The sequence below is a fragment of the Aethina tumida genome, chromosome 5 (genome assembly GCF_024364675.1).
Source record: "Aethina tumida isolate Nest 87 chromosome 5, icAetTumi1.1, whole genome shotgun sequence".
Taxonomy (NCBI): Eukaryota; Metazoa; Arthropoda; class Insecta; order Coleoptera; family Nitidulidae; genus Aethina; species Aethina tumida.
The window spans coordinates 218,239-236,672 of NC_065439.1; the positions used below are offsets into that span (position 1 = coordinate 218,239).

At 32.4% G+C, this 18,434-nt stretch overlaps 1 protein-coding gene across 1 annotated transcript in view; it reads right to left on the minus strand.

Annotated features, from left to right (window-relative positions):
- Positions 1-2,577: 2,577 nt before the first annotated feature.
- The window catches only part of LOC126265592 (uncharacterized), a 213,553-nt gene continuing 197,696 nt past the window's right edge, over positions 2,578-18,434 (minus strand). The window contains exons 3-4 of the mRNA XM_049967520.1: positions 15,402-15,452; positions 2,578-2,731 (exon numbers count right to left, since the gene is read on the minus strand). Coding sequence (XP_049823477.1) covers positions 2,594-2,731; positions 15,402-15,452 — 189 coding nt within the window. The 3' untranslated portion in view covers positions 2,578-2,593. The remainder of the gene's footprint in view (positions 2,732-15,401; positions 15,453-18,434) is intronic.

Below are 18,434 nucleotides of genomic sequence, written 5' to 3' on the forward strand. Positions count from 1 at the left end.
ATTTTTTAGATATGCTAGAATAATTACGTTCCTGGACGTTCTGGCATGGATATTTAATTATTCAATTAATACTAGGTGGTGACTAATTTGGTTACAGCTGTGAAAGCTTTAACCAAATTAGCTTTATATGTATTTTTTAAATACAGTAGACAAAAAGATCCTAAAAGGAAAGTCTAATATTTTTAAACAAAACTATATATAAACTATACATGAGTTAGTAAAAAGACAATTTTACACCAGAAAAACATGTAGTTTGTAAATACATTAATAGACATCCATTATATTATTCTATGTAGACAGAAAAGTTCCTGCTAGATATGAATAAAGGAATTAACTAGAATATTTTGATTGACTTAATAATTGCAGGTTTTCCATATTTAGTAACTGTTGAAATTGAGATAATAAAAATTTAAAAGTTTCATGCATTGATTAGTACTTCTCAGTATTTTCACATTCACATTTTCTTCTGTGTAAGTAGAAAGTCTTATTAACATTGAGTTGTCCTTTTGTAAACCTGCAAATTATTTTAATTAACCACCAAAAAATATGCTGTTTTTAAATAAGTTAATAGACCACCATTAATTAGATTATGCCCTAAAGACAAACAAATTTCCTGCTAGAGATGAATAAAGAAATTAGCAGGAGGATTACACTGATTAGTACTTCTCAGTATTAACAAGATCCACATTTTCTTGTGTGTGAATGTCTTATTAACTTTGAGTTGTCCTTTTGTAAACTTTCAAATTATTTTAATTATCTAAAATAAGCAAATTAGATGATATAATTTTGACTTATTACGTTGCATTTCAGGAATTATACATATTTTTCTATTTATCTTGCACCATTGTGGCAGAAGATCTGCATTTGAAGCTGGGTGTAATATTTTATGGAAGTGGTTAAGAGCTTACCAGAAATATCAAAGTGTATGGTTCGGACAGTTTTGGACGGACAATTTTGGATTAACGACTTGTGTCGGTGATCGATTAACTTATTACCCTGAAATAATTCCATGAATGCCGTCGCGCCTCCGTTTTACCCCAACGAATCTCCATAATCGTTCAATTGATTCTAGCCGAAATAATCTGGGGCATTCATGGATTGTCGTTATTAATCACTCTGCAGGTGACTGAGATTTTCCTTGACGCCATTGGTTCTAGAATTATACTATATTATCGAGTAAGTTATTGCACCTTATGTACCCTACATTGGCCAACACGAGAAATGCTTTAAAAATCAAAACGATGCACAGGACGACTTCAACGACTTCATTGCTTCCAAAACCCCGGAATAATAAATAAGAGGTTTTGTTTAAGAAGTGCACACTTGATTTTTAAGGTTGATAGAGGGAATAACTTTCTTGACAACCTAATATTAAATTTCCGGAACGTAACAACGTTGGTGAAGAAGCGCAATTAGTGAGTACGTGGGCAGAACAAAACGTCAGATTTAACTAGTGTAACGTTAAGGACCATTGTAATCATAAAATGGTTGTCGGGTCCAAAAAGCCGGTTAGTGTTCAACGTACCCGAAGCTAACGTCGTTATCTAATTTGCGGAGATACGTTAATATTCCCTTTATCGAACAACATACGCAGGAATTGACGGAGTTTGTTCAAACGGTGAATAAAAAAAAACCACGTTTCAGCGGGGCTGATGTACTATTTACTGGGAACATCAAAGGAATCCGCTGGATGTAAAATGGCGGTAATAAATTCACGTGTAAACCCCTTTCCGAAAATACTGGCAATTTATGGCGGACAGATAACGTTCCTTTAGTTCGTGTACTTTTCAAAAGTTTAATACAAACAGTCGGCCATTTATTACGGCGCCAATTTTTCCGAATCACCTGGTTTACCTGCGCAACAATGACAATGAGTTATTTACAAATCTGGCCAGGCATTATTCACAAATATGAGTCTTCTTTGTATTTAAATGATACGGTGCAGTTTAACATGCAGGTGTGACACTTAATCAACGACCATTCTAACCTATCACTTGCCAAAGAACCGGTGCAATGGATTAGGTGAAAATGCTTCGTACAAATACTAAATCCATACAACATCGAGATTATTGGAAACAAAATCAACTACCATTCTATTTTAAAAAGTGAAATCGTGTATGATTGTGTCAGTAAGACCTTCAACTGAACTAAGAGGGCTAAGAAGAATTCCAATAATGAATGTATGATGATGGATTGAGTAAATGAGGGAACAACAACAGTAAAAGTGTCTTCGTCTGAAGTCACTTTTACTTTTGTCCCTTTCAAATGATTTAGTGAATAGACGACAGAACAAACCAGAAGACTTACTATTATTAATGTCAGTGAAATGTAAGATAATGTCGGGGTTAGGTTCTATGTTACTGTACCAAGAATATTTTAATATAAGTGTTTTAAAAATGGAAAACATGCACTCTAACAGTAAATAGCTTACTGGTTACTTTTGGTTTAAAACGAGTAATAAAATGGTTATGGTTTGTTCGTACGATCCACGGGCTCGTAGCCTTTAAAGGGTTGGGTTGGGCTTAATAAGTAATGAGAGATGAATTAGTGCTGTGACATACCGTACTCCGCGCTTTGCGTACCTTAGACGACCCTATCTCCCTGGTTGAAATGCCCATTTTCTTGTGCTGTCGCAACTGCACCGGATATATGATCTGGTAGTAGTGCGACCCGATGTTCCGTACCATCTCCTGGTTCTGGGTGTACTCGCGCAGCAGTCTTTCCACCTCACCTGCAACTCACACAATTTTACTACTTTACCTTAAAGCTGAGGGAGAGATTAATGAGGAGTGTATCGAAGTAGTTTAGCGAAATGTCCGATGTTATTTAAGGCCGTTCCATATATCATCATGGCACAAATTAAAAAAGTTTAAGCATTCCTGCAATGCACATTAGAAACTTCCGTGAAATTAAGTTTTCTTTTTAAAAACGGTTTAGCTGGTGGCGCTGGTAAGCAAGGTTAAGTAAGGTAAGTTATGATTCTGTTGTTGCTAAGGCTGCATCCGATGTTAAATTCGACAAATTTATTATATTTTTCTCGGCTTCCTCCACACAAACACTGACAATGAAAAATGCCACGGAGTAATTTCTTTTTCCTGTTATTTATGAAATAATGAAGGAAACAACATATACGATGCTTTATTTATTTGTTTGGCCCCTTTTCATAATTCATTGCCCTTTGTAAACCTATCCACAGTAAGAGGATTTTTATTTATGGAGCTGACAACAATAAAATAATTACACTAGATTACGGTCATTTTGTGACGATGGTGTTTTGTTAATTTTGGGTGGTTAAATGATGATAAAATTCATTATAAATTCAAATTAAAGAATCATAGGGCTGTTATTAGGACTTCAGAATAGATTTATTAAATTAAATTATTGAATATTATTGAATATTATTTCTAAATTTGAACTTGTACTATTCAACATTTATATTAAAAATTTAGAAGAAATTAGTTGCCTTCCCCACAAGGTTAATTAAGTACTTTACTTTTTCTAATTAAGCATATTTACTATTACATTTTTAAGACAAGGTAGATAGTATTTTTAAATAATGTTTCAGGCAATTAGCCAGAACCACTGATATTCATAATAAATTTAAATTAAATAGTCATAGGGCTGTTACTGGGACTTCAGGGTAGATTTACTAAGTGTTACTGTTTTCTATGTCTTTGGGAAAGTAGAGCAACGAAAGATTTTGAATCTATTGTTGTAAATTAATCTCATTATTATTGAATTTTATTTCTAGATTTGAACCAGGACTATTGAACATTTATATTAAAAATTTAGAAAAAATTAGTTGCCTTCCCCACAGGGTTAATTAAGTATTTTACTTTTTCTAACTATACATATTTACTATTACATTTTTAAAACAAGGTACGCAGTATGAAAATCTGAAAGTCATTTTTAGATAATGTTTCAGGCAATTATCCTGAACCGTTGAAATTCATACTAAATTCAAATTAAAGAGTCATAGGTTTGTTACTAAGACTTCAGGGTGGATTTACTAAGTTTTGCTGTTTCTTATGTCTTTGGGAAAGTAGAGTAACAAAAGATTTTGAATCTTTTGTTGTAAATTAAACCCATTATTAATGAATTTTATTTCTAGATTTGAACTTGGACTATTGAACATCTATATTAAAAAGTTAGAGGAAATTAGTTGTCTTACCCACAGGGTTAATTGAGTACTTTACTTTTTCTAATTAAGCATATCTACTACTACATTTTTAAGACAAGGTAGATTGTATGAAAATCTGAAAGTTATTTTTAGATAATGTTTCAGACAATTATCCATGACCACTGAAATTCATAATAAATTCAAGTTAAATAGTCATAGGGCTGTTACTGGGACTACTACTACAGGGTGGATTTACTAAGTGTTACTGTTTTCTATGTCTTTGGGAAAGTAGAGCAACGAAAGATTTTGAATCTTTTGTTGTAAGTTATTATTGAATTTTATTTCTAGATTTGAACTTGGAGTATTGAACAATTATATTAAAAATTTAGAAGAAATTAGTTGTCTTACCCACAGAGTTAATTAAGTAATTTTCTTTTTCTAATTAAGCATATTTACTATCACACTTTTAAAATAAGAAAATCTGAAAGTTGTTTTCCAGGCAATTATCCTGAACCGCTGAAATATCATTAATCATTTGAATATAATGTAATGTATAATAATATTATACATATTAAGTTTAATTAATGATCATATGTAGCAGGTTGTGATTATTACAAGGCTGATATTAAACTTTCCACTTAAAACCGCCCCCGTTTTAGTGGTTGTTACATCCACATTAAAGGACCCATTACTGTGACGTGTTGAAATCACGTGATAAGGGTTTAGGGGTAATAACAATTTTGTGAACCACGATCCCAATGACCGTTTTTCCTTGGATAATAATAAATCTTTTCCCTTCCACCCCCCATAAACGTTGTTTATTAACTGGCAACAATAGATTATAGATTTTTCCCGGAACAAAATGAAAAAAATAAATGATTTCGAATGTTTTTTTTTTTTTTTTAAAAAAAAAACTAGGCCTGAATGCAGCCGGTTATGGAATATATTTTCAGAGCGAGCGCAATTAGTACAGCAGGGGCATTATATATTCATAAAACGCGTTCCATACGTGTGGGACTGCTTTAAGTATGGGACAAAGAAGTTTGCCGGGGGCGCCAAAACGTCAGATGGTATTTTAACCGGTCGGGCTAATGAAACCGCGAAATACAAAAGACCGACGATTATTAGAGGAAAACATGCCTCGACGCAACCTATCAAAACATCTTCCACAACTGTCACTCACGTCTCTGAATAACTACTTTGTTGCACTCTTCACTTCCCTGATTCGGTCTGATGCACAGATAATTTCAGGTTCGCATCGAAATGGAATGAGGCTGAAATCGTCGCCCGTAAATAAATAAAAACTTACGTTGAATGGATGTTAAGTTTTTTTTCAAAATCTAAATCACTCGTGTTCAGTGCTCGAAACACATCTTAAGTTTTCATTACGGGACCTTTCCGTGGAGCAGGACGGGAGTAAAGCGCGTTTGCAATAAAAATAAAACGCGGAGATACACCCCCCAGGAGAGATTTATAATGCCAAACGTAAAACTCGAAGAAACATAACGTAAATATCAAAAGATAGCCGGGCATTTAAGAAGCGCTCTTAAGGAGTCCTACAATTTCCAGATGGTTTGTTCTCTCAGTCTACAAACGAGCAATCTCTACGAATCAAACATTTTATATTTTTTTACTTGTTTTTTCTTTATTTTTTGCTCCCATTCGAATCCGATTCTTTGATCAATTTACCGTTTTGGCGGGCACGCACATGCAAAGACAATTTTTGCGTTAATCGAACTCACTCAAACGTTTTCACTCAACTTTTAAATATTTTAAAATAAAATTTTAATAAGACGAGATTCATGCTCTAAATTTAAATTGCCTTGTGAAATGTGGGGAGTGTTTTAAATAATTTAGCAGGTGTGACATCACTAAAATTACTCTTGTATGAAACAAAGGAAATGAGGTTTGTTTTAAATTTTTAGACAATGTTGAGGATTGGGGTTAATGTTCAGGGATAAACTGTTGTCTCTAGTTAACGTCCTTAAGATTTACTATGCAAATTCAAAAAATGACCCATTATCATCAAAAGTAAACCTTATCCTTAGAAGAGAGAACATTGTAGCTAAATAAAGATAAATTCTTGATAAATTACTGTCTCCAGTTACTGTAAATATTTTTAAGGAAGACTTCAAAGACAGCATAATTAAATCGTACTGAAGGAAACCTAAGATTCGGGTAAAGTACGTAGATAACCCCTTTGTTCCTTGGAAACTAATTTTTAGAATATGTTAATAATCAACTTTCCTTTTAAAATCATCATGGAAATACAAAAACAACACATAAACTTCTCTGGAGTATTTTCCAATGTTACATAAATCAATCAATATTATATTTGATATTGCTCTTTTAATGTTGCTCTCCTATGATTTCACATGTTTTTAATTCCTTTTTATCATTTGTAATTATCATGATTATGTTGGTGTATGCCAAATGTTTTAAAAATGTAGTAATTGGATATTAAAATTTGTTGAAAATTAAACCATTTACTACTTATTATTACATATACATTTATGATCATAAGTTTTCTTCCAAAATTTCTATTTTTAAATTTTTATTTATGGTGGACTCACACACAATTTATAAATGTGGCGGATGCGCTTCAAATAACAATCATTTAAATTGTCAATTATGGCGGATACACCCGCCAAAATTTGTAAATATGGCGGATGCGCCTCAAATAACAAATATTTGAATTTCCTATAATGGTGGATGTGCCCACAGAATTTGAAATTATGGTGGATTCGCCTGAAATTAACAAATATTTTTAATACATATTATACATTATATGTCAAAATTTACAATAGTATCAAGAATTCCTGTAGTACTGATATACTTCAGTATTGCATTTACAGGATGAAAAAAGGCAATTATTTTACAACTTCAGTTGTGGAAAATATTTAAAGTTTAACCCAAACCACCACATCCCAACTATGATAGAGCAGTTAAATTGTTTGAGACAACAGTACATAATCAGAACATTGAAGATAACAAGTTAATAAACTCTTGATAAATTGCTGTCTCCAGTTACTGCCAATATATTTTATGGAAGGTTTGGTTAAGGTACATAGATAACCCTTATGTTATGTGGGAACTAATTTTTAGGACATGTAAGTAATCAACTTTCCCTATAAAATCACCATGGAAGTGCAAAAACGACACATTATCTTTTCTGAACATTCTAGTTAGAAGAAAAAGCAACTCAGTTATTGACAATATTAAAACTTCAACTGAAACTACAAGTACTAAAACTTCATGAAGAAGTGAAGACTAGAATAGCTATATATACATGCTTGGAAGGAACACCGTAATATTAAATGGGACAACGTGGGAATATTGGGAAAGGAAGAACATTGTTACAAAAGGGAATTTCTTGGAGCAGCCTTCTTAAAGAAATATCCAACTTGTTTGAGACAATCGAGCATAACGAGAACTGCCTGAAAATATATGAAGCTACCTGCTTCTTCATTACTTCACTTGAAAATGATTAAGGGTATTCATTAATCGAGACATTGCAATAACACAAACTTATACACACAAAGGAAGTTAAAAATAAACCTCATCCTGTAAAGAAAGGAGATTGTAACAAACGGGTTTCGTACTCCATGCCGTTTAATATTGGAGCATCAGCTTAATTAAAATTTGACATAAACTATTATCCTGCGGTTCCGGTGCAGCAAACAACAAGAATTTACACTCGGATTTCGACGTACAAGGCATACGTTTCACTTAACGTTATGTAAAATAGTGCAGGAGATTATGCACTTTCTGCCGTGATTTACTTAACTAACATCCACTCCCCCTGCTGCTGCTGCAGCTGAAACTGAGCAGTTTATTTTAACAGATTTACTTACTACACATCCCCGAGTGATCCAAGTCGAAACGTTTTAATTTGTTGAATAATTGTTGTGGATTTACGGCGGCTGGACGTGAGCCAATTTTCGTCCGGTGACAACGAGGCCCGACGAGGCCCAATAAGGCCCGGCCGATAAATCAAAGTTGTACGTCGAAAATTGTGAAGTGGGCGAGTGTTCGCAAATTTCTGCTAGATTATGCGGATTTACGGTGCACTTTTGTTTTCATTCCGGCAGCATAAAATGCAGTTTATGTTTGCATAGCAATGTGATTATGCATAATTCATGTTGTAATGTTGCCTTATCTGCACCATCACACGGCCAGCCACCTGCTTTGTGCAATACCTGCATTACTGCATTATACCGGAGCAAAGCCCCTCTTTCGACTCCATTGTTTGGGATGCTGATTTAGAGCGTCCCCGTAAAATTTGAACCGATGCTTCTTTAATAGCACATTTCAGATCTAAACGGTTTCAGTTAGGCGGCTGATTGTGGGGCGTTAGAAAATGTGCATCGGCGTTAGATTGTTTCATTAAACCGTCCGGTGGTTGCGCACGTCATCCCTACGCCGACCCACTGTTTGTTTATTTTAAACGTACCGATAATGCATTCGCTAATTACACACGACCATTCCAAGTGTTTTATTGTCATCAGTGTTTCCAATTTGCTGTTTGCCTCCAATGGAAACTGTGTTGCAAACTGATTTATGTTCTGTAAACGTCGGACGGTTTCAATTTTATCCGCTCTTTCGATCTTACACATTGTTGTTATGTTAATTATCTGCAGCCGTCGCTGGACATGGATTAAATACGTTCGAATCATTATGCGATAAGATAGGGCCGACACAAAATTCCTATAATTCAATTTGTTATTTGAATTCACCATAAATTAATTAAACATTTAGTTTCTATATTAAATTATTCTTTGTACCAATTTGTATTCATGAGAAAGTGAAAAATTGGAAAGCTAATTTGAATATTTACTGGTAAATAACACAAACAACTGGCTCTGACTTGTTATAATAAAATAGAAAATATTGTTATTGCAACGACATGGTTACTGTATGTTCCTATTTAATTTATAAAATATTCCATAGTCAAGGTTGTCTTTTATAGCTGCCCTCAACTCCAGCCTTTCTTCTCCATGTACGAAAGACTATTTCTTTATATTCCAATAAATTAAGACATTTATATATATTTTTTTACTAATATTGCTTCTTCGATGATTTTAAAATGTTTAACTTTTTCTGATAAATTTTGTGGAGATTTTGTCACATCACTAGATCAACATTACCTTTGATCTTTTATAATTCGTAATTAACAGCTTTCGATAAATTTCCTGGAGCTTTCCCTTCCTTGTATAGACTAATATTATGTCTAATTATGTCTTTCCAATATTGCTATTTATGATTTCACAGTAATTAAGTCAATTTTCTCATTTGTAATTAATTTGACATTTAAATTTCTAAAGTTTTTTCCATGTTACATAGATCAATCAATATTATATTTAATATAATCATGTCTCCCATGATTTCACAAGTGCTTAATTCCTTTTTATCATTGTAATTATCATAATTATGTTGGCGAATGTGCCAAATAGATAGATATTAAATGTTATTGAAAATTAAATAATCTTCTATTTATTATTATATAAATATTTATGATCATAAGTTTTCTTCCAAAAGCTCTATTTTACAATTTTCAATTATGGTGAATGCATACACAATTTGTAAATGTGGCGGATGCGCCTCCAATAATAAATATTTCAATTTTCTGTTTCAGTGGATGCGTCTACAGAAATAAATAAAATATGGTGGATGCGCCTGAAATTGACAAATATTTTTATATGCCAAAATTTACAATAATACCAAGGATTCCTGTAATACTGATTTACTTCAGGATAATCTACTATGTATTGGTGTAAAGTCAACAAACTGGTTCTGTAAATACATTTTTTTTATCATTCGTAATTCATAGATTTTAACTAATTCCTGGAGCTTTTTCCACATTTCATATGTCATTATTATGTCTGACCTTGCCTTTTTGATATTGATCTCCCATGATTTCTCAGTGTTTAATTACTCCTTTATCATCCATAAGTAACAGCTTTTGATAAATTTCCTAGAGCTTCTTTTCTACCTTACCTAGGCCCATATTAGGTCTGATTATGTCATTTTAATGTATCTCTTTATGATTTCACAGTGGTTAACTCAATTTTGTCATTTGTAATTAACATCTTCCCATTAAATTTATGGAGTTAGATCAATCAATATATCATTGGTAATTAACAGTTTTTAATAAAACTCCTGGAGCTTTTTGCACATTAAATAGGTCATTATTATGTCTCATTTTGCCTTTTTAATATTGATCTTCCAAGATCATAGTGATCATTCGTTTTTGATACATTTCCGGGAGTCCTTTTATGGCATTATTATATTTGATTTAATATTTCTATCATTGCTCTCCCATAATTTCATAATTTTTGGGTCAATATTATGTTTGAACCTGCTTTTCAACTTAACCTGCTCAACGTTTACGTATTTCCATTAGGATTTTCCATTCGTCGTCGTCGATTTACCAAATTTCAGTGTCATTTATATACTAACTGGGACCATACACAGTAATTGGTTGAGTAACTCTTTAAAAGTAGAAACGACTGTTTTTTATCGTCGTGTTCAACTCCAACAAAAAGCCCGTCTGTCTGTGAATTCGACTTGTTTATACTTAAACAAAATCCTACATGTGTGTTGTATATACAAAAAAACCTTTCAATATTCAATTCTGTCATAAAAGCTTAAAAAGTTGGCTTTGAGCTGACCAAGATATATTCGAGCGAAGCCGAAAAGTTGCCTCGTATTGTTTGAATAATTTAGAAAATTTATGTCGTCTGGGAAAAAGTCCCTGAACTTACAGCGGAGTGCCGCATACGGAACAAATTTTCAGGCAATTACTTATTTGTGGGAGTCGGGTTCTTAGAAACAATACAAAGTGCATTGCACGTAAGTATCCGGATGTTTCATTTATGGATTTGTCTCCGGATTAAAACTTATTTCGTGACTTCTACTCTTAAATACACGTCATTGACATGGATGAGTCTAAGCTGAACATCAACTTATACATAAAACATACGTCAAATTGGGATTTTTATATACAGGATGTTTCCAAAATAGGTGGTCAAAGTTTCTCTTAAAGGAGTTTAATTAAATTTTCTTCAATGTTGGACGTGTTCCAACTGCTTCCATTTATTTTAGAAACACCCTGTATGTAAAAATTTGCTCAATTCGAATAATTTTTTGAGGTACACGAAAAAAGCACACCCTCAATGTTTTCTGACATGGCTAAACTTTCAACAACAGACGTTTTATTTGGGTAAATCCCTTAACATCTTAGATAATGGGATGTAAACCGTTGAAAATTTAATTTCTCAAATTTCGAAAACACAAAGTGAATAACGACGTCGAGATTTCAATAGGTTGCTTAACAACGTATTATTAAAATCCTTTAAGGAAACTTTTTAGAGGACTTGTTAATATTTCGTGCGTTTCCCGAACTTTTCCGTCATATTGACTGTGGAGGCGAACTTTTTATAATGTAAAAACTTTTTCGAACATCTTATTGACAAAGAAAAGTGTCCAACGACACTATTTTAATTTTTTTTTTATTATTATTTTTATGTGCTTTTTTAAACGCAACGAAATGTTTGTTGTGGGTCTTTATTTTTATCTGAGTCACTGAGGCTTTGGAGCTTTCGTTGTTAATTAGGTTTTCTTTAAAAAATGTGTGATTTATTAAATTTGTGTAAACGGAGTGTTGTTTAGACGATCAGTTTGGGTGACTTAAACACTTGGCAAATGGCGTTACGTCGACAAGCAAGGGCTGGATTAATGTCATCACGTGTCATACGTGATCGCTTGGAAAACAAGGGCAATCGAGGTGGACCAGACGTGCCCGTCTTACGGATTGGCCGCTTTATGGCCCAGATATTACTCACATTCGGGGCAGCCCAAACGGGAACAACGTGAAATATGTCTTGATTAAGTAAAATAATTGAGTTTGTATTCGAAGTGTTCCCTGTGTCTCCGGAAGCGGTATCGTATACACGAACCAGATGGCCAACTGTCTCTCAAATTCTCGACTCGGTACGTTTATAATGTCGTTACGGGCACAGAGGAGCGAATCAACGATGACTATATTTAGCGAAAGTTCCCCAAATTCAAAGTTGCATGTGCACTTACATTCACATCAAAATTAATTAACGCTTAATGCTTTATAACGGACAAAAAGACGATGGAAATTATCGAGTGTGCTGCAACTGCACTTATGCGATTATTGTTTGACTTCGGAACTGCGATTTGAAATACTGCTAATAGGTTTCGAGTCGAGTTGCACAACTACCATAGTTTTATTTCGTTGTCTGTTCGTGGAGTGAAGATTTGAAATAATCGACGCATACGACACCGTCGTTAATAAAGTTCAAGAGCCGCATTACAACAAAAGTCCCACAATCAATTCCTGCAACTCAATATAAACTTTTTTAATATAATGCCCCCGGAATAAAAACGCTCCCTCTCATACGTACTGAAGAGGCGGGATGGATTATGCGGGCGGGCATTATTTTATGTTATTTTCATGTTAATTGGGGCTGAACTGTACTCCAGTCGCTTATTGTCCCACAGCCGGGCTCAATTTAAATTACACTCTTGCGGTTCTCGAGGACCGGTTAACAGTTTTAGTTCTGCACAAAATTATAATCAGCACGGGGCGAAATTAAATATGGACGTGCGCACACAACTTGCTAAACAGCACAAGCCGCTTTAGTTATTACTTCGCGACTTATTTATGATCTATTGTCTAACGACGTGGCCGCAAATTGATGCCTTCTACAACTTACTAAGTCGCTGCGACGCTTTTGATGTGGTATTACACTCAATACTGGTTCGCATATTTCAACTTCTCGACAATGTGTCAGTGTTAGTATTTCAGGGAATTTACGTACAGATAATTAATTAATTTTATACATTTAGAAATCAATATTTTATAGGCTTTGGGCACGTTTGAATTAATCTTTTTGCTCCAACTACTTTAATAGTGTGGTCTTATAATTATGAAAAGCCTCAAATCAGTTTGGCAACAATGTTGTTAGGGGTAAATTTTTAGTTTATTTTATTCGTAGAAGTTTTCTTCCATAAAGACTTAAACCACCACCTATTCGTTCCTTCCTAATAACCATGAATTAAAAACTCCGGTTTTCATTTAATTGGTAAGACTTTACTGAATTATTTATAGGCTTTAAGCTGAAGTTTTCTCAGTTTTCTTAATTGCTGAATTAGTCGTTGTTTATTGATTGTAGTTTATTAAGTTTAAGCATTTGTAATTGTATAACCTTCTTACAATATCATTAGGTACAATTTTTATTCTTTTTAACTGTTTTATATATATGTATATATTTTTATTTTGTACTGTTTTATGCACAGGTTATTGTGAACCTGATTATTTATTAAATTAATTTTAAAGCAGTGATAAAATGTATTCAAGTTTTACATTTAATATTTAAACTTTTAAAGGCCATCTTTAATTCAACTTAAAAGCCTGATCACTTTCCTAAAGAATGGAAGATTACTCGAATTTGCCCTGTTTTAAAATCATGATTTCAAATAACATCTAAAACTACAGATCAATTTTCATCCTATGCAATGTCTCAAAAATATTTTTTTATTTTATGTTTTCTTATTATTTATTCGTAAATACACATAAGTTATTGTTAGCCTGAGATTTCATTAAATTGCTAAGATTTAAGAACACTAAATCCGAGACAAATATCAATTCAATATTCAAGGTTTACATTATATTATTTAATTTTTAGTGTTTCTTACTAAAAAAACTACTCCGTTATGCTGAAACCTTTAAAGGCCACCTTTAATTTAATCTAAAAGTCTGATTAATTTCCTAATGATAAAATGTATTCAAGTTTTACATTTAATATTTAAATTTGGATGTTTTTTTTATTGAAAAACTATTCTATTATGCTGAAACTTTTTAAGGCCATCTTTAATTCAACTTAAAAGTCTGATCACTTTCCTAAATAATGAAAGATTACTCGAATTTGTCCTGTTTTAAAATAATGATTTCAAATTACATCTAAAACTACAGATCAATTTTCATCCTATTCAATATCTCAAAAATATTTTTTTTATTTTGTGTTTTCTCATTATTTGTTCGTAAATATACATAGGTTATTGTTAACCTTAAATTGCTAAGATTTAAGAACAGTAAATCAGAGACAAATATCAATTCAATATTCAAGGTTTACATTATATTATTTAATTTTTAATGTTTTTTTACTAAAAATCTTTCGGTTATGCTGAAACCTTTAAAGGCCACCTTTAATTCAATTTAAAAGTTTGGTCACTTTCCTGATGATAAAATGTATTCAAGATTTACGTTTAAATTTTGATGATTTTTTTATTGAAAAATTGTTGCTACAATTTAAAAACAACAAGGTTTACATTGTATTATTTAATTCTTGATATTTTTTTACTGAAATATTATTCTGTTAAAATCTTTAAAGACCATTTTTAATTTAATTTTTAATTTCTAGATTTTTACTTATTTTGTTATTTATACAGTTTATTCGAAAACTTTCGACAAATGATATAATAAAACCATGGATTAAGTTACTGTTTCCATACCTTGACATCCAGGGGGGCCTAATCTTATTGATTTATTATTGTCATTGTCTTTGTAATAATCTATTGTTTGCAGATAATTCACGTTCCGTTAATTTTATGTCTGATTGAAGGCCAAAATATGTCATTAAACACTTGTGAACATAAATTATAAGAAACCCAATTAAAATAAACTGATTAATTTTATTAAAATTCTAAAAACCAATGAAAACAACAAATACTCCTGGTTATGATCCAAAAGCTTTTGACACCCACATGTAAAACATTAAATAACGGATTTTGGAGTTGTTACAAAAGTTTTTTCTTGGATTAAAATCAGTGTAAAAGAAGTGCAAATTCAATAATGAATTATAGGAAGAGTAATTGTAGTATTGTATGCAGTTTAATCATGTATTCAGTGAGCTTGTTTCCGGTTTAGTTTCTTACAGTTGTTTGAGTTTGTTTTGTTTAGTTTTCGCTGATTCCGCTCCACACTAGAAATGCGAGCGACTACATTTTAGAAATCGGTCTTTTTAGTTTTAGTTTCCCTTCGGTTAAATATTTGTTTTGCATTAAGTCCGCTTCGGAACGAAAATAGTCGTAGGATAAAACGAGTTTAACTTTTCTAGGATCGAACCGTGCATACTTATTCAATATCTAATTCGGAATTGTGCAAACACGAGTCACGTCAAATTTAATGGCCATCAAAATGTTTAGTGATTTGTACACGTGGGTTATGTATTATTGAAAGGATGGAACTTACCGGCCGGGCTTTCCTCGATCCAAAATGATTCATCCAGTGTGTAATCGGCTTCTGAAATAGATAAAAGGCTTAAATCAGACTGGATCGTTTCCGGAATGGAATGGTCCACCTTCCTAAGGTCGAATCGAATCGACGGCGCCGGATTTGGGTACATAAATAAAGGGAATGTGGGGGAAGGTCATAAACAATAATGAAAACTATATCGTTAGTGGCATAAAAACAGCATCAAAGATAAAATTTATTATTACGTACTGAAGAGATATGGGACATTTATAATTAAATTTGTGTTGGATGTTATTATTTTACTGAAAACAAAGTAGTTGTTGGTCGTGTTAGTTGGACTAGACTCTTTTGATATTCTACTGTTGTGCAAAGTTAAATGTATTTGTGTTAAATGCAATTTATATTGTGTATATGTGTAAATTTCTACTTTTGTACAAAGTTAAATGTTTCACACTAGTCAATATTAATTACATTTTACGTGTCTGAAATTTCTACTTTGGTGCAAAGTTAAATGTTATATTTCATTTAATCGGCCTATAAGGATCAATCAATTCTGTTTCGTACCAGTTACAAATTAATTTTTTCTTCTAATAGGACTTTACGTTTTTAATATTTCTTTTTGTGTACAGAACTAAATGTTATATTTTTCTTATAATCAGACTATTAGAGGCAACATTTCCTAATTACACTTTAATGTCTTTAAAACTCCACTTTCGTATCAGCTATATATTAAATTTATCTTTTAAACCGAATTGTAATTGTCAATCTTTTAATTACATATTTACTCTTCTGATATTTCTACTTTCGTATTGGTTATATATTAAATTTTTCTTCTAATCGGGCTATAACAGTCAATAATTCGTAATTACATATTTACTGTTTTAATATTTTTACTTTTATACACAGTTAAATGTAAAATTTCCTTATAATGAGACTATAAAAGTCAACATTTCCTAATTACACTTTAATGTTCATAAAGTTCTACTTTCGTACCAGTTATATATTCAATTTTTCTCCTAACCAGATTATAATTGTCAATTTTTTAATTACATATTTATTTTTTTGACATTTATACTTTTGTGTATGTTAAATGTTTTTCTAATAATCGTACTTTAAGAGTCAACATTTTTTAATTACGTTTTACTTTTCCGTTATGTCTTCTTTCGAAACAATTAAATATTAAATTTTTCTTTTAATCGGCCCATAATAGTCCATATTTGTTAAAATACATATTTTCTCCTTTGATATTTTTACTTTTGTACAGAGTTTGTTTGTTCCATTGTGTGATAAATTATTTTATTCACAGTGAGATGCTCAAACAAAATTCTAATCAAAGGAATAAAAATTGTAAATATATGCTACAATCTTCGTTTGATTTATTAATTTTTATTCTTCGTAATGTATTTAAATTCGTAATGTATTCGTAAATGGATTTAAAATTAACGTATTCTTGTAATCTTCTTAGAAAAGCTTTAAAATAAACCGTCCCTTTAAACTCAATGTTACACTAATTCGGTTGGCATTTAACGAACGATTGCGATGTAAATTTGAATAAATAAACATCGGGACAGCGGGACGAAGGTGGTCGAAATGAAGATTGATTTATTATCGCCCTGCAACCCTTAAGTTTGTCCCGGGCTTCGAACGAAAACCACTAATGTCTCCAAATAATCCATCAAAATTTCAAATAGGCTGTCCCATCATCGTTTCACGCTACTCAGCTTAAATTCCACGTCCATTTATAATGTTTCATCGTCGATGAAGATGTCTTCCTAAATTTTGGCAAGTAGTGATAAACGGTGATTCCCCGAACAATCGTTGAGCCGGTGCGTTTTGTAAACGGCGCACACACCAACAGTAACACTAAGCGAAGCGAATACGGAACGGAGTACACCAAATAACCATTACGGCAGTTTTTCCTGAGCCATCCAATCTAGGCGCGGGCGTCGGCGTCGACGTCGGCGGCCGTCGTCCCGAAACCGGGCCCAATTTCCCAAAAGCCGGATAATAGGGATCAGAGCAATGTCTTTATCAAGCCGGCTATCTTCGATGGAACATCGCATACGTGACCGGCTTACCGTTATGACGTTTTAACTTTTTAGATTGAAGACGGGGGGGAAATGGGCGCGGCGCGTCGCGGCGCAGCTCGTACATCAGCCATTTGTATTCATGCGGACGGACGCGACGCCGAGTGCAAATTTTAATTAGAATTTGGCATCGGCCCCGGGATTTTAAACACTCTATCGGACCCGCAACTGTTCTTAAGAATTTGCGGAGCGAGACTGCCTCCTGAAATTTACTGCACTAATTGTTATAAATCTATTTTAATATTTATGCTTTCGCACTCAATATTTCTGGTTGTGGGCGTTTGGAATTAAACTTAAACTTTAGTTTTCAACACCCAAAATGCCAGAATTAAAAACCTTACAATATAATAGAGATAAATTGGATAAAAGAAAGTTTTTAACTGACTTTGTGATCGTCAATTTTTGTGAGAATTTAATTTTTGCCGACTTACTTTCTTATAAACTAATTTTTAACTTTAAATTACAGTCTTTATATTACCGTTCATGCAGGCTTTAACTATAAGTACATTTTATACAACCAGAAGAGTTTCGAAATTCTTGTGTCACATAATATACAGTTTCGAAATTCTTGTACACTAATATTCTCAAGTAGATAAAAAGGAATGACAGTTCAGAAATTCTCTTTCCAATTTGGATATACTTTTTTAGTCTGATTATATGGAAAATGTAACATTTAACTTTGTACAGAAGTAAAAATATCAGAAGAATATACTGTAATTAGAAAATGTTAACCCTTATAGTCTAATTAAAATAAAAATATGGCGTTTAACTTGATACAAAAATAGAAATGGGAAAAGAGTAAAATGTAATTAATATATGCTAATACTTATACTATATATTTAAAAGAAAAGTATAATATTTAACTTTGTACAAAAGTAGAATTTTCAGAAAAAAGTATAATTCGGATTAGACAATTAACTTTGTACAAAAACATAAGTTTCAA